Raw genomic sequence first — 27,750 nt, 5'->3', positions numbered from 1 at the left:
TCAATTTTCAATTCAAAGATTACAATGTATTATTTGTTTCAATTCACTGCTACAATCTACATACATGAGAAATCTATAATAGCACCGAATAGAACTAACAATCATCATTATAATGGATAGATATGTCACGTTGAATGTCCCCTGCAATAACTTTCTACATAATACAAAATGTAAACAAATTCTTTTATTTATTATGGTTTGAAAGGAGTGCTATGGTGCTAACATGCGACCAAAGATGTAGTATCTCGTGCACAGAAATAGACAAAATGTCTACCAAGGGCGGCATAGAAGCCCTTAGCTTTAGCGTTTTCTATATTCTGTGGTAGTACCAGTCCCATCTTCGTTCGGTTGACTTTTGTCTATTGCTCTTCAGGATATTCGTCGCTTGGTCGCATGTCTTGGCGATAGGTGTTACTGGACTTTATCAACTGACCTTTAGTGGTAGCAAGGGTGTTGGGTCTCTGTGCTGGCACTCTGAGAGGAGGTGGTTTTCTAGGAGAAGGTGGCGGGGCGAGCGAGTTGCGCGCACGCACTGCCACTGGTGACGATGACAGCTTTTGGACCACGCCATTTTTCTTGACTGAAAATTTCATATAATCGTTAGTTACTTGATTAAAATTTTCCTTCTTTTAACTATTTAATAATACTTATTTAAGTGCTTGCACAAATAAATTAATTTACTGACATATATTTAGGTTAAGGCGGTGCCAATCCAGTGCCATGTTTTAATTAAAGCCGTTTCTGAAAGAACCACAGCAATTTTGTAATTTAAACGGCTTTAAATAAAACACGACACTGAATTGCCACCGCATTCAAACTGATCAGAAGGTAACACATAGATACGATGTTATTTATCGCTTTTTAGTTTAGTGTGTAGGTTATTTTATTGTGTTGGAAGACGGTTGAATTTTTTATTAGGTATAATTTTTTGTTGTATCTACTCTAACTCTTGCCAAGTTAAAACTCTGAATTCTCGTTTAATGTTACTTACAACTTACAAGTAGGCATCGACCACGGACTACCTAGGCAACGAAATACCTACATTGTACGTCTACGGCAGAGTCTACTGTCTATGGACTAGCAGGGTTATTATGTAACTCGGTGTACCATTCAAGTAATAAGTCACTACATCGTTTCTCATCGTATTTTCGGAATTGTGATTGTGAACCATAGTTATTTCAAAGAAATTGACCTTGACTACGTCATTTTACATCAAATGGTAATGATTTTTTTTTGTTTTACAGTCATCTAACATGATTATTTCAACGAAATTACGTAAATAAGGGTTTTTTGTTGAAATAATCTTACCACTTCCTATATTACTGCCACTTTACGTAAAATGAAGATACTTATTTGATTTCATTCAAAATACGATGTTAGATGATTGCATAATCGAAAATATGTTGAAAACGTTGTAGTAACTCATTATTTGAATGGTACACCGAGATACATAATAACCCTGCTGATGATCACTGTCATACGCTCGGCTTTTTAATAAATGAAAACATGTCAAATATTTTGTCCCCGCTCAGCATTTTGTGCGCCGTTTTATTATGAAACGTAAATGCAGTCTATATCTTAAGCGCAGCTTAAGTGCTTAATGTTCTGTGGACTGTGGTATACAGTATATGTCGCTGCAAGTAGATAGGTAGTTCCCACATTACTATGCACACTCTTAAGTTCTTACATTTGCATTTCACCAATGAAACTAATCGAACTAGTTTGTTGACACACTTTGAAAGGACAACCTCTGCACGAGCTATTGTTTGTAGTAGATACGTAATACGTACTTACACGGTTTAATACGAACAGCTAAATTGCACAACGTGACTTGAATAATAAAAGGTGTTTTGCGTTGTAATAAGTACCTAATGATAGGTCGATTCAAATGTAAAACTTCCCCATTCGAGTGGGGCCCTTAATTTATTAGGTACTCGTATATAAAAATAGTTGTGAAGTTTCATTTACCTACCATGTCATTTACCCTATTTATTATTAACACCTGCAGTGAATAACGAATAATATTGTATTTAATTGAACAAGTGACTGAACCCCGTTTTAGGCAATGGGGAAATTCCTTCCTCGATAAATGGGCTATCTAACACCGAAAGATTGAACGCGCTAATCCCATGTATCGAGGAAGGCTATACGGGAACAGGAACCACGCAGGTGGAACCGTGTGGCGTCAGCTAGTGAATTATAATGCGACTTTCCTTTGGTGAAAGAGTTTTTATAATCAATTCAGTAGTTTCGGAGCCTAACCGTAAAAAACATATAGTTAGGTATCTATTACAAGTACAGCAACCCTTATAATAAACGGGGTATGACTCACCGGTCGCGGGCGGGGGTTGCGGCGCCGGGGGCGGGCGGCTGGGGGTGGTGGGCGTCGGGGCGCTCTCCCGCTTCTTCCCATTTCCTGGAACAGAAATATTATAACCGTGAATAATGATGACTCAGACATTACACTTTCAGTTCGGATAATATTAAGAAAATATAGTTAATTTTTCAGTGGCGTAAGTATAATAGCATCAGACGGTCTATTCACTAGCTTTATGTAACTTTAGTGGATAGGTACAGGCTGACTCTCCGCGGTATCAACCACGTATATCCCGTTCCAGTGAGCAAATAAAACCTCGGGGATACAATAAAGCCTCAACACTCAAATAACGCCTCAACACGGGGATACAATAAAGCCTCAACACTCAAAAATAACGTGGCTTTCTAGTGGTAATTAATGTTTTCGCCGCGTTATAACGACTTGCGGTACGGACGGCTTCACAGTGTGCTCGTGGCGTTCGAGCCGTCCACATCTCTTGTTGTGTAATTCTTTATGGGTTACTTGGGATAGGCGGTGAGAGTGACTTGAGTGGAAAAGGGGAGTGTTTGTTAACAGTCAAAGGCTCCTTTAACCCTACACACAACGTTCACAAGTGCGTGACTTCACTCAAGGTCATTCTCTGCCATTCTAGGGTCTTATTTTGGTTACAGTTTGATTTGTTAATTAAGTAGTCCTGACAAATGTTGTGAATCATAATCTTTGTTCAACATTAGTTTTCTAACCTCTTTTTAATATTAAACCTCGTTTAACCTCTTTATAATATTAGTATAAGTAAATATTGATGATGATTATTGGTAAAAAATGACATCCGTAGGCTACACTCCCTAGACAATCCCTAGTAGACAACTGGACATCATATAGTAGGTAGTGGCGTGGATATTGCTCAGTTGACACATTGTGATTTTCGTGAACTGATAATTTACTAGTAATTCATTCAAAATCAAACCGACTTCTTGAGCTACAGTAACTATTTTAGCGGCGTACTAATTATCGCTTAGGCCTAGTTCGGACTACTTTAGTGACTTTAGTATTTTACGAGTACGAACGATTTTTGGGCGGTAAATCCAAAAATTGTTCGTAATCGACTAAAATACTAAAGTAGTCCGAACTAGGCATTATGGTGTGTTTTTTCCGGTAGGGTGTCAAGGCAACTAGCCGCAAACCCAGAAGCCGATACTACAAAATTATATTAAAACAAAACATTTTTATTTTTTGATTATTATTTATCTGTTTTCAATTTAATTACACATATTCCATCTCATGTTACCTTAACGAAAGTAAAAATTACAAATATAGTAATTCATTGTAATCCATTTTTCTTTTCCAAGCGCTTTAGCGTAAGCACAGTAGATATAATAAGGCGTAAGTCTGTTCTTATTTATTACAGAACAAAAGTTTAGCTAGAGTAAGTAGTGTATCACAAAGATATTTATTGCATACTTAAAATACAATTTATTTTTCCTCCCGACCTTCAGCTGGAGTCTTGTCTAGACACATTCTTTGTTCTTCATGAATTATTGTTTACTTTATAAGTTCTATAGTGTAAGTTATGTTTGATGAATATCTTTATGGGATATTAAGGCTCGATGCCAAATTCTACTACTTATCTTTATGTCATTGTTTGTGAAAGTGAATTATTATAATTTGTATTTCATTTTTGCGAATTATAATTTTGCATATTTTAATTGATAGCCCAGTGGATGAGCTGTGATAGCCCAGTGGATATGACCTCTGCCTCCGATTCCGGAGGGTGTGGGTTCGAATCCGGTCCGGGGCATGCACCTCCAACTTTTCAGTTGTGTGCATTTTAAGAAATTAAATATCACGTGTCTCAATCGGTGAAGGAAAACATCGTGAGGAAACCTGCATACCAGAGAATTATCTCAATTCTCTGCGTGTGTGAAGTCTGCCAATCCGCATTGGGCCAGCGTGGTGGACTATTGGCCTAACCCCTCTCTTTCTGAGAGGAGACTCGAGCTCAGCAGTGAGCCGAATATGGGTTGATGACGACGATATTTTAATTCCCATGAAAACCAGTAGTCAATAATGTTCGCATAGCACGTACGAGTATAGTTGATTCACTTTAAAACTTAATTACATTTTAAACAACAAAAATATTGAAAAATAAATAATCAGAGTTGCACCACTTTTACAATAAACGACATAATTAATTGACAATTCCAAAATTACCTAACTCTAATAATTATGTTTTGCGATTATTTATGAAAAAGAAGCGTTTATGTTGCTCCGTAACCCTCTCTATCTTTCAGTGAAAGTCCAATGAAATCGGTTTAGCCGTCTCAGAGATGGGCTCGGACAAATAGAAAGACAGACAAAAATTTTAAAAAATGATAATGTTTTATTATAGTGTAAATAGCTATTAACACTTAAATAGCTATAAATGTGAAAAACCACTATTATTTTGCAAGTTTCGGTAAAAATGTAAACAAGTAAAGTTAAGTTCCCTAAAAAAGAGTAAGGTTTGATTAGTTAAAATAATTTCAATATTAATAATATCTTGATGCATATGTGAATTTGCTGGTAAAGGTCCTTATATTGTATATGATAATATATAATTGTATATACTTTATATCGTACATTAGATTGTATCTAGTAGAATTATTAATGGATAGCTAATAAATGTAATGACATACATACCCTATAACAAAATGTGAACCTTCTGAAAATCTTTCAGTAGCTACTAACCATCCACCTAATCTAACAATGTACATAAATGTAAGCATGAACTAAATTAACGGGTGATTTTCCTAAATAAATAAATAAAATATCATTAATTAGTATTATTATTATTTATATATATTTAGTATAATTACTCTCGAAGACTGGACTGACGGCATCACTATTGGAGGATACAAGATATCGAATCTACGATACGCAGACGATACCACCTTATTTGCGACTAGTACTTGCAGTATGGAGCGACTACTTCTCAAAATGGAGCACGTGAGCCAGGAGTTTGGATTAAAAATTAATCGCAGCAAAACCAAGATGATGATCGTTGATCGGGCCAACAACAACTCGCCAAAAGTTACTCACATAGCGAATTGCGAGGTCGTTCCGTCTTACATATATCTAGGAGCTTTAATCACAAACAGTGGCGGTTGCGTAGACGAAGTTAAGCGACGTATGGCAATCACAAGAACCGCAATGGACAGGCTGAAGAAAATATGGCGGAACAAGAAGGTTACCAAAGCCACCAAGATCCGGCTCGTAAAAACTCTTGTTTTCCCCATTTTCTTATACGCAGCAGAGACATGGACCTTGCGACAAGTCGAGAAAAAAAAGATAGATGCTCTGGAGACGAATGCTGGGAATCTCCTGGACTGAGTTCCGCACTAACGTCTCTATACTCCAAGAACTCGACATAAAACAACGTCTCTCGACATTAGTACACAGTCGCATTCTTCGGTTTTTTGGACATGTCTCCCGGCGAGGGAATGATTGTATCGAACGCCTTGTTATGCAAGGGAAGGTGGAGGGAACTAGGCCACGCGGAAGGTCACCCATGCGATGGACCGACCAGATTAAATCTGCTGTAGGCGGTCCCTTGCATGAATGTACGCGACTCACTACACAAAGGGAGAAGTGGCGAATGCTCGTGAGGCGTATTACATCTGCCTCCAACACGTCCTAAAGACCACGACCGCTCTGTCAAGAGCGCAGCGACAAAGAAGAAGAATACACTCATTTATTTATTAGTTCTTTTTTTTTAAATTTTAACAATGTCAATCTATCTTTTTTTTTTTACTATATAAAAATAAGTCGGGTTTTCCTTCCTGACGCTATAACTCCAGAACGCACGAACCGATTTCCACGGTTTTGCATTCGTTGGAAAGGTCTCAGGCTCCGTGAGGTTTATAGCAAAGAAAATTCAGGAAAAATTTCAACGTAAGGTAGGGTAGGGTACGGGTAGGGTAGGGGTAGGGTAGGGGTAGGGTAGGGGTAAGGTAGGTGTAGGGTAGGGTAGGGTAGGGTACAGGTAGGGGTAGGGGAAGGGTAGGGGTAGGGTAGGGTAGGGGTAGGGGTAGGGTAGGGGTAGGGTAGGGTAGGGTAGGGTAGGGTAGGGTAGGGTAGGGGTAGGGTAGGGTAGAGGTATTTGAAAGTTTACATCGAGTTTCACGCGAACGAAGTCGCGGGCATCCGCTAGTATAAATATAAAATACAAAACACTATTAAAAATTTATAAAAAAAGAATCAATTCTCCCGCTGCTGGACATTTGAGTGCCCAAGCAACCGGTGGTCAGGACCTTTTGTATCCGACTCTTAATCCAACAGTTAAGCGAAAGCTTCTTAAGGTGTTGGTCGAAGCTTTTCGCTATAAGACCATTGACTGAAACAACTATCGGAACAATAATAGTTGACTCAACATTCCACATAGCGGTAATCTCGTGAGCAAGGTCCAAGTATTTTGATACTTTTTCCTTTTCAGCTTTAACCAGATTATCGTCATGTGGAACAGTAAGTAATAACAACTATTATTATTATTATCAATATGACTTACAATTCTAGGCCACAAATTGCATTATTTCCAGTCTATCAAAGTCAAAGTCTTCGTTTACAAGCACTTTCGTCAGATTACGTAATGTCCATTCATTGTTTACAAGAATATGCAATTGTGCACTTGCCACCGTAATTTCTAACAAGCCAAACGAAAGTCGACTAAACATAATTTAACATAAGACAGGTGATACTTTCGAAAACTAGGAAGTGTGCATTGATATTAGCTAGTGGTATCTCATTACTGTCATTATAAAATGATATTACAAAGTTATCCGAGTATTAAATATCCAAGAAAATAAATTACTTAAGGTCTTAAGAAATATTGCAAGGCTTGCATGATGAGGTAAATTATACTCTGAATAAGGAAAAAGTCGGTCAAGTGGGAGTTCTCGCGCCCTGACTCGGTTCCGTATCATTGAGGCATAAAATTAAAAATCGGGGTCAAAAAAGTCTATAACCATACGTATTTACTTGCTCAAGAGACAAGAATTACTTATCTATCTATAAATAATTTCTCATTATTTAATATGATTCGGTTATTTGCATTTTTTAAAAAATATAACGTGTCTCAAACGGTGCAGGATAAACATCGTAAGGAAACCTGCATATCTGAGAATTTTTTTAATTCTCTACGTGTATGAAGTTTGCCAGTTCACTTTGGATCTTCTAATTCTGAGAGAGACTCGAGCTGAACAGTGAGCCGGATATGGGTTGTTAATGAATAGGTATATGATTATAACTGAAAAGCAAACTCTTCTTTTAATAACGTTACATACTTTAACGTCGTGTAAATTAACAATTTTCAATTTCGCAAAAAGATATTTATCTACAGAATATGTTCGTAGGTATTTCAAAGCTTATTAGTTATTAACTATAATAATATTACTCAGAGTCTCAAGTACATCATTAATCTAGAAAATATATAAAATTTATAGCATTATACGTGGAAATATAAGGAGACGAACAAATCAATCAGTCTCCGTTTTCTCAGAACGATTTGGAACTCCAAAAAATTAATAAAGTAGGTCAATTGTACGTCAGAAACGCTGAATAAAAAAAAACCGTTTCATTGTCACTTCAAGAATTTATTGACAAATCGATATTGGTTATTAGTTTTAAAATGAAATATTCATTTCGTCAACAATTTGTTAAACATACATCAAAACTTGATCATTATAGAAAATTCGTAGAAATTCGAATATTCTCGCGTATCTTTACTAATATTATAGGGTAATTTCTGTATCTACTGAGCCGATTTATAAAATTCATTTACCACTAGAAAGCCATGTTATTTGTAAGTGTCATAGGCTATATTTTGTCCCCGTAACCACATGAGAACAGGATTTACGCAGGAGAAAACGCGGGGCGTCGACTAGTATACTATAAAGAGAGAATATACATATTTTTAACCAGCCATATATGTATAGTAGGGTGAGAGGGCGGGTTTACTTGTAAGTTATGCAAATAAACTGTGAAGGTAAAAGAGAGCGCAAACGTGTTGAAAAGGCAGGTTTGTATGCGGTTAAGCTATAATACTATTCTTAACGCTTTGCTTAAAGACGCAAGTGCACCAAGTCATAGACACGAAACTATCACTTTCTTTTGTTTTCTAATATTGCCTTAACGCTTTGATTTATGGACTCGGTAAACAATCAAACTTTTGGTAAAATCAAACGTTTTTGTCAAACGCTTCGTCTGCAGCTTTGTTTTAAACGTTTGTCAAACATTGCTTATTGAAAATGTCAAGTTTGACAAGCAAGTTTGTCAAATATGTTTGATCGCCACTAGAGAAATATGCGTTTAGTGTGCCTAGTGGGAGTTTTCAATATTTTCATACTGTTACTATCGTAGCGTTGACGTAAACGCGAATTTATATGGAATTGAAACAGTTGTGCAGTAGTGCCACTAGATGGCGCTGTTTTAATACCTTAGAAATTCGCGTTTACGTTAACGCGATAGTAAAAGTATCAAACTGACACTAGGCCGTCAGATACATTTACAGCTGATACAATCGTGTTACGTTTTCTATTGTTTCCTATCAATAACATTAGCTAGTGAAGCTAATCTTACACATAGTAACAGACAATAAATAGATTTAAAAAAAAAACCATGGCACCACACGTCCTCATATCAGTTCCCATATCTCTGACAAAACACACAGCTCGTCGTGGGAAGACGATTACACAATATAACGATAAAAACAACGTGAAAACGAAACTAAGTACATCATAAGACATGCAACGATTGCTATCAAGCCATCACAGAGCAAACCACGTTCAACACACTGTTAACTGCATCGTGGAAAGTTAGAAACTTCAGTATTAGTGTATCATTAGGTGCATAATTTTGTGCTTAGATTAAAAATACGAGAACGCTATTTAACGGATTCTTTAGATACATCTTTGTCAAGTATAATGGGGATGATGACTAGGTTTGAATATATTGATTTTTATGATACATTCGGGTAAATAAGGTCAATGTTAACTAATTTATACATAAAAAGCAAAGATTGCCTGGATATTTGCAAAATAAATAAGATTATAAAATTTCAAAATCTATTAATTTTTTTTTTCGTAATTAGATGAAAATTCATACAGTTTTAGCTTCCTTACATTAAATGTGACATTTTTCAATATATCAACTATAAACATAAACACACAAATAACAAAGATATTAGTAATTTTGTTTGAACGCCCATACAGACCTAACGATCAGCGAGCCAACGACGTCACTAAATCGTGCCATTTTGTATGGAGCGTTTTTCAGGGATCCGCGGCAGCGTCGCAAATCTGACCCTTTAAATCCCTGTAGCTCCGAAAGTAATGATCGCAGATACCCTGTTACTTTTACAAAATTGCTTTACTATTAGTATACTCTTAATTTACATACAAATTAAAAAACTGTCATCATCCCTATATCATATCGACATCAATGTCTGTATTTGTAATTATGTAATTGTAAATTAAATACAGAGCTTTATTGTTACAGCTACGTTTTCGTGTTCATGTTCTGATTAAGGTGACTTTTATTATAATTAATATGTTATTTAGTTTTAAACATGAATAAATTCAGTAATGGGTATTTTAATATCAAAGTACTTGAATATATTTTATCTAGGCGTTTTCTTGTATATTTGAACAGGAAACATTCTTTATGACATCAAATACATGATAAAATATTAACACCTATATATTATTTATTTATCTTATGTTATGAGTCGTAAGGTTAGTCTGAGGTTATTCGTATCTTATAACTAAACTAAACATTCCTATTGTTATTTAAGAAATTCGTTAAATGCAAGTAACTATAATGTACATTTACTTGAGAAATAAGACGGAAGGACTTTATCATAAAAATGTAAATTAACAAGAATTCGTGTCTCATTCAACGCTACAAGGTGAGAATATAAAGTAACAATTTCAATAAGGTAAAAAAGGTACGGTAAGGTAAGGTAGGTAAGGTAAGGTATTAGGTAGGTAATGCTTTACAATTTAATATTACATAATTAATTGCTTCAAGTTATCCAAATTTTGGTGGACGACAAGTGACAACAATTAACTTGCTGCTACCATCATTTTATATATGTTTTCTCATTCCTGCACCATATAAGTAAAACTTGACCATTATCATACTATTTATTAGCATAAACTGTAACGAAGCCATGTATATGTCCATTTATTGCAAATGTTTTAATAATCTGATTTCCATATCACCTTTAAAAAGGCGTCAATTTGAAATAGTGGTTATATAAGTCGAATACCCAATACCATATTTTTGTCAAAGACTAGTAATATAACCTGTTGCAATTTTGAAATACTTTTTTGTTTCGAAGAACAAGACCATGACAAGAAGGAAGCTCTAACACCAACTTTACAATAACTTTTAAATCAGAAATGCGCGACTGCGTCCGCGTGGAATTCAGTTTTTCACTATGAATTTTTCGTGATATAATGTAGCCTATGTGTTAATCCAGAGTAAAATCTATTTCCATTCCAAATTTCAGCCAAATCGGTTCAGTAGTTGCAGCGTTAAAGAGTAACAAACATACAAACTTTCGCATATATAATATTAGTAGGAAGACACTTACCTCTAGCACCAAAAGATCCAAATCTTTCTCTATTAACTGCTAACTTATACTTTTTGTCTGCCTTATCACTAGGAACTGGTAGTTTGGACGGATACTTTTCGGAACCACTTCTGTAAAGTTTCTCTTTGGACCCATGTGCCCCCATCTTGAGGATCTTCATTAAATTAACATTATATCAGTTGTAAATATTCATATTGTCTTTAGGAACTGCAGTTATATCACTTGTCACATCACACAGTTTGTCTCTTTATTGTGGTCATTTATAACTTTTCTTTTTATTAATTGCACATAATTACTCATCACTTAGGTTGTACGTATATTGACTTGTTTTCACACATAATTCTATAATTATTATAATAAATGATTTAGTAGTGCCATAATTTTAGTTATTACGTCTAAGCCGACTTTAATTATTATTATTTACGCAACAGTAATTTAAATATTTTATAGAATTACTTGAGTTTTATTACGTTGAGAAGTAATAATTCAAGAGATAGTATTAGACGGGAAGAAAAATTCCTCTTGTTAATTATTATTTTGTTCAGCATTTTCATCATTGTTAATCTATACCAATTTAATATCATAAATGTTTAAGTGTGTATCTGTCTATTTGTTTGTCCGTCTTTCACGGCAAAACGGAGCGACCAATTGACGTGATTTTCTGAGTGGAGATAGTTGAGAGGATGGAAAGTGACATAGGCTATTGGTATCTTTCTAACTCCCCACTTAGGGTAAGGTAGGTAGGGAAAAAGCGCTCATAAATCAAAGCGAAGCTTGACCGGGTCCGCTACAGTTCGTTTCACGTAGCATGGTGCGAGTGACAGTTCGTTTCACTCTTGAAAGTTAGTCGCGATTCACGATTATAGGACGTATTATGAACATCATAAGGTAACTGTCACAGTACCAATGCTATTTGAAAAACACTTTATTAATACAAGGTATTCAGATTAATGTACAGTAAATCGCGGAGGATACGTTCTCTAAATGTGTCGGAAATATATATTACATATTATACGTTCTTGGATGACAAAATAAATAAAAAATATATAAAAGAAAAAATTATTATTTTTATTATTAATTAATGGAAGTTATTGATTAACTATTATCTTCAGTCTTAGACAATTGTTTGAAGAATTTTGAATTTTTTTCTTGCTTGACATTATTTAAACGCTTCTATTCAGAGTGATTTTGAGCAGTGGCATTCTTAAACCATCCATTCGCAAATTCAGCAATAGGTATTTGCAAGTTAAAGTTTAAATTTGCAGATTTTACGTCAGTTTCGTCAGTCAGATCGAAACGAAATATTTAGCCTCGATTATAATAATTGGGACGCAATTTTTTAATCCGCGAATAGTGAAAACGTGAATAAAGGAAGCGTGAATAAGGAGCTTTTACTGTAAATGAGATCTTAACCTACAATCATGACTCAGAAAGCATTTACTTCTGCTGGTAATTTTGTTCATAGTACAATTTTGACAATATAAATAAAAAAAAAAGTGATGAACATCAACCACACGTGGTAGACGTACAACTAAAGTGATATAGGTACGTTGATATAATTATTGCAATGCTTTCATCTATTTCTGTAGTCGACTCACGACAGTGCCCAAGTAAGAATGATCTCTCCTCCTTGGCGAGATCTATTCACGGACAACAAAATATTATTATAGTAAATGAGAACCCGAAGATCAACGTCAACTGGTCATTTGATGCATTAAGAGCACTGCTAAAGATGATCACTTTCTCGGAACCGGTGCTTACTCGTTGTTTGTGCAAGTTAGCTTAACAAAATACGTTTTAAAGTAATTGCCACTGTATTCGAGTTTAAGGGAAAATAGATTAATTAGTAGAATTGTAAGATTTATAACCAGATTCTCCTTGAGTTTTGCGAAGTTACTAAGTCCGGGGTCTAGTTAGAAGGTGCGAACGACCTTGATTCGATGTATATGGAAACGGATATTGTTGATTGCGAGATTTTCCATTTTCACCATATCTTGTAAATTATTTACTTAATATCTTCAAACACCAACTATGTAGGAAAAATGTGACGTACGAGTGGTGTTTCATGAGAAACGAACAAGCCATTTTGTAGCGAAATACAGCATATAAAGGTAGACTCAATATACCTAATTAATAAATAATAAAACCTAAAGAAATACATAAGAGTTTGAACCTTCATACGTAAAGAAAGTGAGTACAATTTATAAAATCTGTACTTTATGTTAAACTTCAGGGCATTCATTCTACAAGTATATGAGAACAATACTATAACAAATACATAATTTACATCTATACTAATATTATAAAGCTGAAGAGTTTGTTTGTTTGTTCGAACGCGCTAATCTCAGAAATTACTGGTCCGACTTGAAAAATTCTTTCAGTGTTAGATAGCCCATTTAATAGAGGAAGGCTATAGCTATATATTATTTCCGAATTCTTACGGGAACGGGAACCAAGCGGGTGAAACCGGGCGGCGTCAGCTATTCATGCATATAATTTACAAATAATATTATAGCGTTATAAATGTAAGTAGCAGAACCCGCGATTTCCCATTGAGAATACCATAAAATGTAGCCTGTGTTACTCTCTGATAATACTAATACTAGCGTTTTATTGGTGAAAGAATTATTGTAATCGGTTCAGTAGTTTTTAAGTTTATTCGTAACATACAAAAATGAGAAAATAGAAATGTTTCCCTTTATAATATTAGGAGTAGATTTATTGGATGTACATTGATTAGGTGATTTCAATAAACTATTCAATTCTTTAATTTCAATACGCGTTATGATAGACGAAATATTGATTATGATCTACAACGGGACGCTGGGATATACAGTTATAGATCTGTAACGGGAGCAATGTAGGAATAAGCCGACGAGTCAATTTCCGATCACCAGAACCATTCGATACAGCCAATGGAAAATCTTATTAAATTCCACGTCACTCAACCCAACGACTATTTCGATTTTCGCAATATAATCTGGTGGATTGCTTGGTGCAATAATTAATCTCTTGCAGCATTGCTTTTTTCGAATTTCGCCTCCTATTTACGAATAATCTCCGGTAAAACGTTTTTAGGATGATTAAAGTTACGTAACGTTATTGCAATACTAACATTACGTTAATAAGAGTATAAAATAGCTAACTTTTATAAATAAATAGGTTAGGTTTTTTATATAGGACCTGTGTTTGTAGGAACTTATTTACTCGGTTGCTCATTACATTCTCGAACAAAATATAAATGTTATTTTAGTAAGTATTGATTGTTATTTTAATATTACTATATAATAGTATTAAGACTATCGTATTTAGGGGTTAAAATGAGTACGGTTCTTACACAACGTTCTTTTACGTAATAACTAGAGGACGCCCGCGACTTCGTCCGAGTAGAATTTAGTGTTTCACAAATTCCTCGGAAAAAGGACAATAAGTAGCCTATATGTTAATCCAGGCTATAATCTATCTCTACTTCAAATTTCAGGTGATTCGGTTCAGTAGCCGAAGCGTGAAAGAGTAACAAACATTCATACCATCAAAATCATCAGGTTTCGCAAATTTCGGGAATCCATGGATTTTTCAGGATAAAAAGTAGCCTGTGTCTCTGTTCTATTCCAAGTTTATATCAAACATCCAAACAAACATACATCCATACAAACTTTCGCGTACAAATTGTACTATTTGCATGACATTTTTTGACGGCCTCCGTGGCGCAGTGGTGTGCGCGGTGGATTTACAAGACGGAGGTCCTGGGTTCGATCCCCGGCTGGGCAGATTGAGATTTTCTTAATTTGTCCAGGTCTGGCTGGTGGGAGGCTTCGGCCGTGGCTAGTTACCACCCTACCGGCAAAGACGTACCGCCAAGCGATTTAGCGTTCCGGTACGATGCCGTGTAGAAACCGAGAGGGGTGTGGATTTTCATCCTCCTCCTAACAAGTTAGCCCGCTTCCATCTTAGACTGCATCATCACTTACCATCAGGTGAGATTGTAGTCAAGGGCTAACTTGTAAAGAATAAAAAAAAAAAAAAAAACATAGGTATAACAAAAAAGTCGCTCAATAACAATTCCATCTTCAATGATTTACTCCGGTAGTGTTGCGACTCGAGTACGTAACGACGTACTAAAATAAATCATTTCACTCATAAAACTTGTTACAATACAACAGTTTTGACACGAAGGAAAAAGGACAAATTGAGCCTCAGTGTAATTAAAACAAATGGTGCCTTCAAACTAATAAAAGCAGACAAAACGACGCGTCTCTACTATGTTCAGCTTTCCCGTAATAATCTGTATTAGTCACGCGAAGACATAAGCAAATGTTACCAGTTTCTCTCAGATTTGTGGTTATTTTAGTACCATCGCTTTCAGGGTTAAATAACTTAAAGACGCACCCGTGTCCTTTGAAACGATATATTAAACTGCGTTCTAGTGTTGCGGTATTTAGTGAGTGGAGATAAATGACTTGACTATACTAAGTTTACAGCTGCATGAGATATACATTTGTTGTGTGTATTTTGAGGTTATGCCTTGTATTCTTCTATATTCCTGTACATAAGAGGCGTATTTTTGAAGTGCCCCTTGGGAGCTTAATCTAAAAAGACGAGTGTAGAGTAGGTACTTATCTGTGGCGTGCACATATAAGCATTAAAGTACTGCATACCCCAAGAGATTTTTCTCAATGCTTATTAAATGCAAATTTTCAGAGTATGCTTAAATTTTCTTACTAGCGCATACCCTGGTTAATAACCTTATACACGCCACTGGTACTTATCCGACAATCCTTATCAGGAATCTACTGCAGTGATTAAACTACTCATCTTGTAATTATTGAAATATCATCATCATTCATCATGATCAACCCAAATATGGCTCACGGCTGAGCTCGAGTCTCCTCTCAGAATGAGAGGGGTGGGCCAATAGTCCACCAAGCTGGCCCAATGCGGATTGGCAGACTTCACACACGCAAAGACATAAGAAAATTCTCAGGTATGCAGGTTTCCTCACGATTTTTTCCTTCACCGGTTGTAATTTCTTAAAACGCACAACGCACATGATTGAAATGTTGGAAGTGCATGCCCCGGACCGGTTGCACCCTCCGAAATCGGAGGTCATATCCACTAGGCTATCGCGGCTCTTAACTATTGAACTAACTATAAATAAATTTACATTAATTAGATTTGATTTTAATTAGTTATATCTAAAGTTAATGGTCAATTTCTTCGAATTTAAGTAATTTTTAAATTATTGCTATGTGTATAGGTAATATTACTGTGGTTAAACTTACGAATTACAAATAATCCTAGCCTGTACCTATTTATGTCAGGTTAATTATATGTCAAGTTTAATCAGATTTTAGATTATAATTAAATATACTTTTAGTTTCCATAATAAATAATTGTTGAACGACATGCCACGTTGGTTCATTGAACTGGCTCATTGAAAAAGTCGTTACATTTTCTAATTATTAGGCAGTATAAAGTTATAAATCATAATACTAATGAAGACATACAATTAATATCATAATTTAAATTGGTAGTTAATACCTTCTAGTTAATAACTCTTCTTCTTACCTATAGTTCTGATAGTTCCGTGGATATGTACTCTGTGATTCGGAAGGCGTAGGTTCGAATCCGGTCGGAGACATGCACCTCCAACTTCTCAGTTATTAGCATTTTTAGGAATTAAATATCACGGGACGTGAAGTCTACCAATCCGTATTGGGCCAGCGTGGTGGACTATTGGCCTAACCCCTCCCATTCTGAGAGGAGATTCGTGCTCTACAGTGAACCAAATATGGGTTGCTAATGATGATAATGATGACGATTTAAAAGGACAAACTCGATAAAAATGCAGGCACGATAAGTTTTAATTAAAACACAATTGCTGCTTTTAATCTAATCTAGGATACTTTAATTTACACGTTCATCTAAAATCATGTTTTAAGACAGGTATCTAGAAAATATGAAAACTAACATAATGTAGGTACAAGGCACAACTAACATAATGTAGGTACAAAGGACAACACATTTAACAAAAAAAAACGAAATACCTCCGTAGCCGCGTCCAGAACTCGGGTAAACATAAATTATGAATTACCACATATGGTTCACACACACACACACTCACACCCACACGCAACACAGACATCGCACGTTGCATATCCCAATATCTCATAATAATTAACTCTACATAAGTTATACGAAACGTATAACTTATGTAGAGTTAATATGGTGAGAAGATATTTCGAAATGATTCTTTTAAGAGAGTGTTTCAATAAGATTAATAAAATCAACTAACTTACGACATAGCTACCCAAAGCGTTGGCAAATATCATGTATGAATTGCTTGCACATAGCTGGTAATGAAAACCCAAATTAATTATGTTTTCTACTAAATCAGCTCACATTTAGTTAATTGTTTTCTTGTCAACACCCTGAGATAAAGTTAAAAGAGATTTTTCTTAAATAAGTTTAATGATTATATCCATAGATATAAATATATTGTAGGTAAATAACACATGTTTTAATATAAATAGAAGATATCAAGTCTCCACCTATTAAAAACTCAACGCCACCTTTAAAAATTGGATGGAATATGGGATTCTATGAAGTAGGTACAAAAATTTGGAGATATACCAGTTTATTCAGACATTTAATAAACAAACATTTAGTAAAGGTTTCTTACTGAATTATTTAAAGATTTTAATAGAGCAAATGTTGTACCTATAAGGCTCAAATACAATAGATGCATTGAATATATGTTTGTAAATATTTAATCACCGCCCAGAGATGGTTGAAAATAATGACATCACACTGATGTGTGATGTCATTATTTTCAATGTCATGACATCACACCGAAGTGTGTGTCATCACATCACAGAGAGCATAAGTATTCGACAACACAGACAGCTGCTTGAAAAAATAAACTTATAACCACAAACCGTAAGCATCATCGAGTGACAAAACTGATACGAGTGGAAAATGAAACAGTAATGCTGACACATTAGCACCGTGTCATATCAGGGAGAATCAAGACCGGAAGCCGCAGCAGAAAAAGCTGAAACCGGTAAGAAGCTCAAGTATGCCTCTCTGACTGAGGTTACATATTTGTACCTTTTACCGTGGAGACCCTTGGGCCATGGAGTCCCAGTGCAAAATTTTCCGAATCAGTTCACCGCGGTAAGTTTCCTCGACTGGTGACAGAAGGGCTGGCTCATTTATTGCGCAATGGATCAGCCTGGCTCTCCAGCGCGGAAATGCATCCAGTAGTCTTGCCATCATTCCACGTGGGCATGCTTTGTATAGTTATTAGAATAAGTTAGCTTAAGTTCCTTATTGTATTATTTCTCAATAAAAAAAAACAGTCCTGTGCAAATTATTAAAAGTTACCTACAGTATGTTGTTTAGCACACTAAAATCTATGTCTAACAATCTAACACTTAATACCTACGTATTTTCATATGAATTAGCAGGTTTGAACATAAATAAAGGAATTTCAGTTCTAGCTCTACCATCGACTATTAACCTCCATCGGCTCTTCGAACTATGTGCCCCGTCCATTGCTATTTCAGCTTCGCAACTCGTTGAGCTGTGTCGGCGACTTTGGTTCTTCTGCGATCACCTCATTTCTGATTCGATCACGAGATACTCCGAACATAGCTCGTTCTATCGCCCGCTGTGTGACTCAAAGCCTTCTTATGAGTCTCTTCTACCTTTAATAGTTGCAAAATAACCCTAAATCCGCGGTAATAAAACACTTTTTAGTAACGTCGATTAATATCACATTTCTGATTTCTTATTAAGTGTGCACCATAAAGTGTTAAAGCAATATATTATTCCGTATCACACTTACATAAAAACTAGTCGCATCAACCAAAATAAACAGTATCTACAAGGACAAGTAGCTGATGACAGCATACCAACAATGTAAGATAAATACCTAGAAGTCACAGTAATATGCTAAATCCCTAGTCTTGAGCAACATTGCTAAAATGTTTTACGCTCATTCCTTGAGTCAACAAGGCGATGTGATAATAAGTGAACAATGTAAACAAATAGTATAAAGACTGCCATATACCTGAACTTAATGGACCATGAAGACTGAACGATAAAACTAACAATGCTTGTGAAGGATTTATAATTCGCGATGTGTTTTGAAGAAATCCAAACTACATAATATGTCCATAGTCCATAGTATATCCAAACTATATAATAGATCTTATTTATATTTAAATTCTAGGCTATTTTGTTTGATATAACAGCAGACAGTCCTAGTGAAAGAGACCGCTGGTAGAGTCTTTACAAATAGTGGAACTTGACGTTTCAAAAGTGCTTGTTAGCCTACTTGAAATATATTAATTTTGATTTTCTATAAGACAGTATGTCCTAGACACCAACTTGGCATTTTATAGATACTTTTATAAGTCTAAATAACTGTTCCAATAATGATTAGATTATCTACTACCACAGAATTTTTATGTACGTGTATACTACTACAAGAGGTGCTAAAGAGACGAATTGACAATTACCACCTACCTATTTGTATTTACCTACTCGCTATTCTGGTACACATATCTAACAAAAATGACAGCCGCGTGGCGCAGTGGGCAGTGACCCTGCTTTCTGCATCCACGGCCGTGGGTTCGATTCCCACAACTGGAAAATATTTGTGTGTTGAGCATGGGTGTTTTCCAGTGTCTGTGTGTATTTATTCATTATATAAGTATTTATATGTAGTATATAAATGTATATTAATATTATAACATCAACTATCTTAGCACCCATAACACAAGCTACTCTCTATGCTTACTTTGGGGCTAGATAGTGATGTGTATTGTTTAAGTATATTTATTATTAAAAATATTCCTTTATGCACAATTTTATGACAAGGCCATTCAGCGTCATCTTTGGAAGTTACCTACCTAAAATGTGCGAAGTGCAAATTTACGTCATTCACAGAATTATCTCTATTTGCAATGAGCCTCGAGGACATTGCATCGACAAAAATAACCTTGTGGTCGTCTGCACACAGATAGGTGTAATATCTTAGTTGCCTTCATGATAATGGGTAATAAAAACACATGTAAGTACTACTACTTACATTCTTAACATTACTTGTCAGAAAAGTCAAGACGTTAAAGTTAATTATTTGATTACATTAACAACAAGACCGTACAAAAAATAATGAGTATTCAGGACAAGTAGTTTGTTTTTACATTAAAACAAACCAAAAAAACACATTACTTGAAACTTCTTTCAGAAAAAACTTAAACACTTTCCCGAAGAACACCACTATAAAACATCACAGTAATTTGTATTCACAGTTACCAATTAGACAAACAATTTAACACACACACTCCACATAATTTAATTCGTGAATAAATTAATTCGCACAACCGAGATTACAATAGTGATTCCGTTAACAATCAAGGTAACTGCTATAAAAGTTAACATCAAGAATAGACGGAACAAAAAATATGAACAGCAAAACCAGTCGAGCACATCGAAAAAAACTATACCGCGTGCTATTTATTATGATGATTCCCGACATGATCTTTGTATTCAACTCACCCATAAGACGGATGATCAGACGTATATTCAGCACTCCGATCCAAACAGTATTGTCAGAGGAACGAGTCCCAAAAGAAGTTCATGAATTGCTTTCATGAATAATAGTTATGAATCCTGTCTTCAGTCGCGCTGGTTATTGGGACAGAAAATGCACTGGAGCGGATCTTATGATCCAATTCATCAAGACAAACCGCGGCTTTGCTTATTATCTGTGACATACGGATCCGAAACTTGGTCGCTAACTATGGGCCTCATTATCACTCAGCGGGCGATGGAGCGATCTATGCTTGGAGTTTCTCTGCGGGATCGAATCAGAAATGAGGAGATCCGCAGACGAACCAAAGTCACCGACATAGCTCAGCGAGTCGCGAAGCTGAAGTGGCAATGGGCAGGCCACATAGTTCGAAGAGCCGATGGACGTTGGGGTCCCAAGGTGTTGGAATGGCGACCCCGCACCGGAAAGCGCAGTGTTGGTCGACCCCCCACTAGGTGGACAGAGGACATCAAGCGGATTACAGGAAACCGCTGGATGCTGGCGGCTCGAGATCGTTATGCTTGGAGGTCCATGCAAGAGGCCTATGTCCAGCAGTGGACGTCCATCGGCTGAAAATGATGATCTGTATAATCATATAATATTAAAACATAACACTACGTGCTTGCTAGTCAGTGTTGTGTTTAGGTACCCGTAAATAAGATAATTTAATAAGTTTACTAAATTGGCAATTTGCTGAGCATTCGCCTCTGAAACCAGTTTCCATATGGTCAATGTAGATACATACTTGGTGCCTTTCACGTAACATGAAATGTCTTGAATGAAAGGTTATACATATTATTTACTAGCGAACGCCCGCGACTTCGTCCGCGAGTAATTAAGTTTTTCACAAATCGAAACCATGGATTTTTCGGGATAAAAGTAGCTTATATGTTGCTTACAGTTAAAATTCAACTAAAACCAATCCAGCCGTTCCATAGATTAGCCCGGACAAAGAGACACGAAAATTTTAAAAAGTTTTAGTATCGGAACATCGTAACTTTATAAAACACCAATTGTGAGATTGTTTGTTGCGCTTTCACGCCTAAACCACTCAAATGTTTTTCAAAATTATTTCTCCAAGGGAAAGCTACATTATCAACGAGTAACAACGCAACGCAGGTGTAACCGCGTGGCGTCCGATGTTAATAAGTCAATAACGAATTTCAACTTACTAGTAGATCATCGGCAAAACAAGCAAGTCGCAAGCTCTAGACTCAAGTAATAAATTAATCAAACACAAGATGTTAAGAAACAATATGCAACTCCATTGATATGTTTCTATTTCAATCATACTGCGACTTGCTCACATAAACATGGTGGCTCAAAATGAGGTCGACCATTGCAACAGTTTTGGCGGAATTTCGTAACAACAAAACATCACCGATTTCGTCTTGGCTGAATTCCAAAATATAGATTCTAAGGAAACATCCTGCGGCGCTGATACTATCGCTACTATCTGACTAATATATCATCATTATTACCTAGCTCAGACTAATTACATTAGGACTAATTCATTCGCTATCAACCCATATTCGGCTCACCGCTGAGCTCGTGTCTCGTCTCAGAATGAGAGGGTTTAGACCAATAGTCCACCACGCTGACCCAATGCGGATTGGTAGATTTCACACACGCTGAGAATTAAGAAAATTCTCTGGCATGCAGGATTCCTCACGATGTTTTCCTTCACCGTTTGAGACACGTGATATTTAATTTCTTAAAATCCACACATTCGAGCCCACACCCTCCGGAATCGGAAGCAGACGGAAAAATGATGGAAGACATAGATGGAAAAATGCTCGACTTACCCTAAGGACTCAATACAAACCTAGGTCGGACCACAGAATACCTACATCGTTGGACAAGAAATTTTCCAATTTTATATACTGTGCATACCCAAGTTAAAACCCTTATGCACGCCACTGGTATGGAATTCAGACCCACCATGCTGCATGAAACCTCAACAGCTGTATGGTAAAGGGTTCGGACTTATCACGAAAAATGGTGATTCGATCCCCGCTCTCAGGTATATTGTCTGGTAACCATTTCTAACAAAGTCTTGTTACAGCTCGTGGAGATTAACTTGACACCTGGCTCGAATGATGTTTGTACCTACTGCATGTATTTGGTAGCCAGCACGGGTTATATGTATTAGTAGCACCGCCAGCTTCCTAATTGCGGGCAGGACTCGATTCCAGGACCGCGTTATCCAAAGCCACATAACCTAACCATTGGACCAATAAGTAAGGTAGTTAAAAGCCTAAACTCTATACATACTAAATTAACATTTTATTAATGTTTTTCCTAATAAACAACGAAACCATTAATTGTGAAACTTTTACACCTACGCGGCTTCTAAACCAAAACATCTCAAAGAGTGATGCTGAAATTAGATTAAACAAAAATAGTATGCCCGTGTTAAGATACTAAAAATAATACCAGAAGTGTCAACGAAATATGTATCTGTGGGCCACGCGCTGTTTAACTTGACTGATCAAAGTTTTACTGAAATTATAATTAAAGATCGCCCAAAATAACACCAGGTGAAAAACACTTAGAGACCTATTTATATGTAGTATAAATGTAATAAAAACACATTATCTTGAATAATCTAGATAGAAATCTATGAACCTAATAATTTTAATGTCGTAATCTTCTAGGTTATCTGAAAAATACAATTTATTATTATTAATGTAGACAGAAAAACCAACCTAAACCATTAAAACCTTATTTTTCTAGGGCAAACAATTTAAGAGACTTTAACAAATTACTAAAAATTATACTGTTTATCGTTATAAACCCATATTCGGCTCACTGCTGAGCTCGGGTTGGGCCAATACTCCACCACGCTGGCCAAATGGGGATTGGTAGACTTCACACACTCAGAGAATTAAGAAAATTCTCTTATATGCAGCTTTTCTCACGATGTTTTCCTTCACCGTTTGAGACACGTGATATTTAATTTTTTAAAATGCACACAACTGAAAAGTTGGAGGTGCATGCCCCGGACCGGATTCGAACCCACGGAGGAAACCTACATACCAGAGAATTTTCTTCATTCTCTGCGTATGTGAAGTCTGCCAATCCGATTTGGGCCAGCGTGGTGGACTATGGGCCTAATCTCTCTCATTCTCACAGGAGATTCGAGCTCAGCAGTGAGCCGAATATGGGTTTATAACGATAAACAGTATAATTTATGGATTGATAATGATGATATAAGCTTAAAATAACTTTGGCGCATTTCAAGTTTCACTATACCACGGAATTAAGTTAGATTTAGCGTTATGTTTACTATACATTACACGCATTCGCAGGTACAACACTAACACGACAGGCAACATAATGTTATAGTGAGAGTAATTCTCAAAGTGATGGATGAATACACTGAATATGTATTGATACAGACGCCCTATTCGTCGCATCAACACGAGGTCATGCAAATTAACTTCCGTTGACCGTATTATGTACCTAGAGTTCTGGGGTCTGGATCTCACACAGCGCTCTGACCAACGGCCAGTCTATTATATTTATATTGTATCATTTATTATATTAATATCCTACGGTATCAACACGCAGATCAACTGCCTTTTCACAGATTTGTGTCGGCTCTACAATCTACATTTCGTAAACAACAATTTTATTGGCATGTACGAAATCGTTTTGGTGAAGCCAAAATAGTTAATTAGTAATTGTGTTTTTTTATTTTTTAAGTATATTTGATTATTTATATTTTTTTATTGTGAAATAAAAAAATATTGAGAAATTAAGGAACTTAAGCTAAATAATCCTAATAACTACACAAATCATGCCCACGTGAAATGGTGGCAAGACTACTGCCTGCATTTCCGCGCTGGACTAGTAGACAGCCACCAGTTGAGGCAACTAGTCGCGGTAAAATGATTCGGTGAAATATTTTGGCACCTCGACTCCATGGCCCAAGGGTCTCCACTGCAAAAGTTACAACCAAATATGTAACTCTCAGTCAGAGAGGTATACTTGTGCCACTTTATTAATTCATCAACTGAGCTTATTATTCATCATAATCATCATTAACAGATGATGGACATCCACTGTTGGACATAGGCTTCTATCCTATCATATCATAGGACTTCCAAGCGATCGTTCTTCAACCGCCAGCATCCAGCGGCTCCCTGCAACGTTGATGTTCTTAGTCCACCTACTACTACGGGGAACTACGAAAAATTGACGAATCCATGCGTAACCCAGATCCGATAGAAAACCCACAACGGGCTATTCACCCCGAAAGCAGAGCATCCTTAAAATCCTCAATAGATGTTGACTCCTACAATGTGCAAATGCGATTTTTGTCTGTCTGAGTCAGCGTGCGTACAGGATTTTCGATTACCTATACAATTTTAAGCAAACATAGGTAGGTAGGCAAACCAGAAACTAGATATATCATTCAAGAAAAGTTTCTTGAACGATATATCTAGTTTCTGGTTATTACTGTACCTACATAACTAATACATTATGCTCATTAGCATTGCATGATACTTTTTTCCAGGAAGTAAAGGTAAGCAAATGTATGCAAAATAATTTCGAACAGTAATCAATTCACGTTTTTCATTAACATGAATTTCACTAATTGAAAACTTTTACGATTATGTATATGTACTCGTATACTCACTACTTTGTTACCTATGCAAAGATGTTATAAAAATACATATTACGATTTGATTATTTTTTATATCGTTGACCATTTATAACTGACGGTTCTCGATTCTACGATTATATACGTTTTTTACGCTTAACTGTACAATACGGATATAAAAAGTCAGCGTGCTTTATGTTCTGTGGCCTGAGCTGTACAACAACTGTATATCAAGGTATTGTCCGATTTATAGTTTTTTTGTTTTTTGGTTCAATGTACGAGTCAGTGGCGTAGCTGGAGAAAGATTTCTCACAAAAAAAAAAACAAAAATGCTCGCATAAAAAATAATATTAACCTATGTATGTTTCCAAGTTTTGGGCGCACACACGCAGGAAAAAAAGGAAACTGTAGTTTTTCTATGTTTTTTTTTCCCCCTATATATCTTGAGAAGCCCCAGACTAAGTGAGATTGTGGATTATATTTTGCTTTCACGTGTTAAGGGCCCTGTAGTCTGGGGTTCCGTTTTGATACGGCTGATACGGCGGTAGATATACCCGTGGTACGAGTAACGACAGAAATAAGCATAGCAGTAGAAGTACTTTCCCGGTCGATTTCTCAAAATCTCTACTACTTTAAAACCGAAAATAATTATCGTTTTTTAAAACCCTACATCTAGCACTATTACTGGCACTCACTTTTCAAGTTGAATGAGAAACGGAAACATTTAAACAATAGAAATAGAAGATACCTACTATATATATAAAATGATATAAAGCTTATAGAAATGGCAAAGTATCGTTTTATACCGATACATATAAACTTTACATGGTTATCAAGCTAAACGATCGAAAGTACAATAATCATTGAAGTCACGTAACTTCAAATTACAAAGTCGGAACGCGTTACCATTGGTTACGCGAGCGTGATGCGACCGCGCATAAACAGCCGACTACAGAGAAGCATCTTATGGTTCACATATACCTTTGTTGCTAAGAAGATTTTGCTACAAAAAATATCAGTAGAAAAACCAAGGAACAACACAATATTTTTTTTTATTGAAAAAGAATATAAGGAACTTAATCTAACTTATATTTTGGCGTAGTAAGACATAAGAAATAGAATGAATTTTAGAATTTTGAAGTTTAGAATGCGTATACACTAACAGCTCCTTATTCACGCTTCCTTTATTCACGTTTTCACTATTCGCGTATTAAAAAATTGCGTCCCAATTCCTATATTCGCGGCTAAATATTTCGTTATTCGCGGATCTGACTGACGAAACTGACGTAAAATCTGCCAAAATTGCGAATGGATGGTTTAAAAATGCCACTGATCAAAATCACTCTGAATAGAAGCTTTTAAAAAATGTCACGCAAGAAAATAACTCAAATATCTTCAAACCATTGTCTAAGACTGAAGATATATACATAATAGTTAATCAATAACTTTAATAAATTGTTTTTTTTATATATTTGTTATTTATTTTGTCACCCAAGAACGTATCCCTTATAGTCCCATATAAAATACCCATTGCATATTAACGGTTTCTGTATTCGCAACACATTTAGAGAACGTATCCCTCGCGAATAATGAGCTATTACTGTACATGTAAATTGTGTAGGTAAGTATATCTTTATAACATGCTGATTTAGATAGCATTGTTAGAAGATCGAATTGAGAAAGTGGTTCCATCAAGAAAGTTGAAAAGAGACGACTTAATGGAAAAATAGCAATAGAAAAAACAAGGAATTAGCAGAAGGAAATGATTATGGAACAAAGTAGAATGCATATAGGTACGACTGCAACAAGTACGAAAATACCTATATTTAAGCTTTCAACCTGTCAAACTTGTAATTAATTAATATACTCGGTCATCTACATACTTTCAACCTCAACAAATAGCATAACTCATATACCTAGTAAATGACTATAGGTAAAAGTTGATAAGTTTGCTAGAAACCGAGGAACTTCCTAGAAACCGTAGGTTTTATAGTCTCCAATTATTTCTATGAAGCGTTCTGTTTACGACTATGTCAAGTGTTGCCATAATTATTTGATTCACTACACGTGTAAAGAAGTCCCCTTTTCATTCAATATTTTTTGAAACGAGTCACGGCATATGATTTCTGTGACACGGTGCGTGATACCGAAGTTGAGGTTTCTTGCTTTTACATATAAAGTAAATTTCTAGGTCTTTTTAAAACTTCCCATTTGAAATAATATAACAGAATACATTATAACACAGGATACATAGTACCAGAAATTGCTACCAAGAGAGAAGTCGATATTATTATAAAAAAATATGTGTTTTTTTTAAAAAGCAATTGTGTAGGTAATAGCAGAATATTTTTTTATTCTTGTTGATCTAAATCAAATATTAGAAGTTAAGTTGAACCACTTTCTGACTAATATTTGTATACATCCGTATATTTTATAGCAATTTAACAATATGGTGTGGATTACTGACAGAGTCAAAAGGTTCCATTGAAACACTTAAATTTTAACACATAAACCAAGAGTTTTAACTCATACTCGCATATCTTAGTAATTTAGAAAATTAGAAATGCCTGTTTTTTTCAAGATATTTCTTAATA

General features: G+C 35.7%; 1 protein-coding gene across 1 annotated transcript in view; it reads right to left on the bottom strand.

The window, feature by feature from the left end:
• The window catches only part of LOC112045111 (uncharacterized), a 132,151-nt gene that overhangs the window by 67,325 nt on the left and 37,076 nt on the right, over positions 1 to 27,750 (bottom strand). Inside the window, exons 4-5 of the mRNA XM_024081192.2 lie at positions 2,333 to 2,416; positions 434 to 580 (exon numbers count right to left, since the gene is read on the bottom strand). Of these exons, the coding sequence (XP_023936960.2) occupies positions 434 to 580; positions 2,333 to 2,416 (231 nt within the window). The remainder of the gene's footprint in view (positions 1 to 433; positions 581 to 2,332; positions 2,417 to 27,750) is intronic.

Source organism: Bicyclus anynana, chromosome 9, assembly GCF_947172395.1.
Source record: "Bicyclus anynana chromosome 9, ilBicAnyn1.1, whole genome shotgun sequence".
Taxonomy (NCBI): domain Eukaryota; kingdom Metazoa; phylum Arthropoda; class Insecta; order Lepidoptera; family Nymphalidae; genus Bicyclus; species Bicyclus anynana.
Note: the sequence above shows the minus strand (reverse complement) of the source record. Positions and strands in the feature narration are given on the sequence as shown.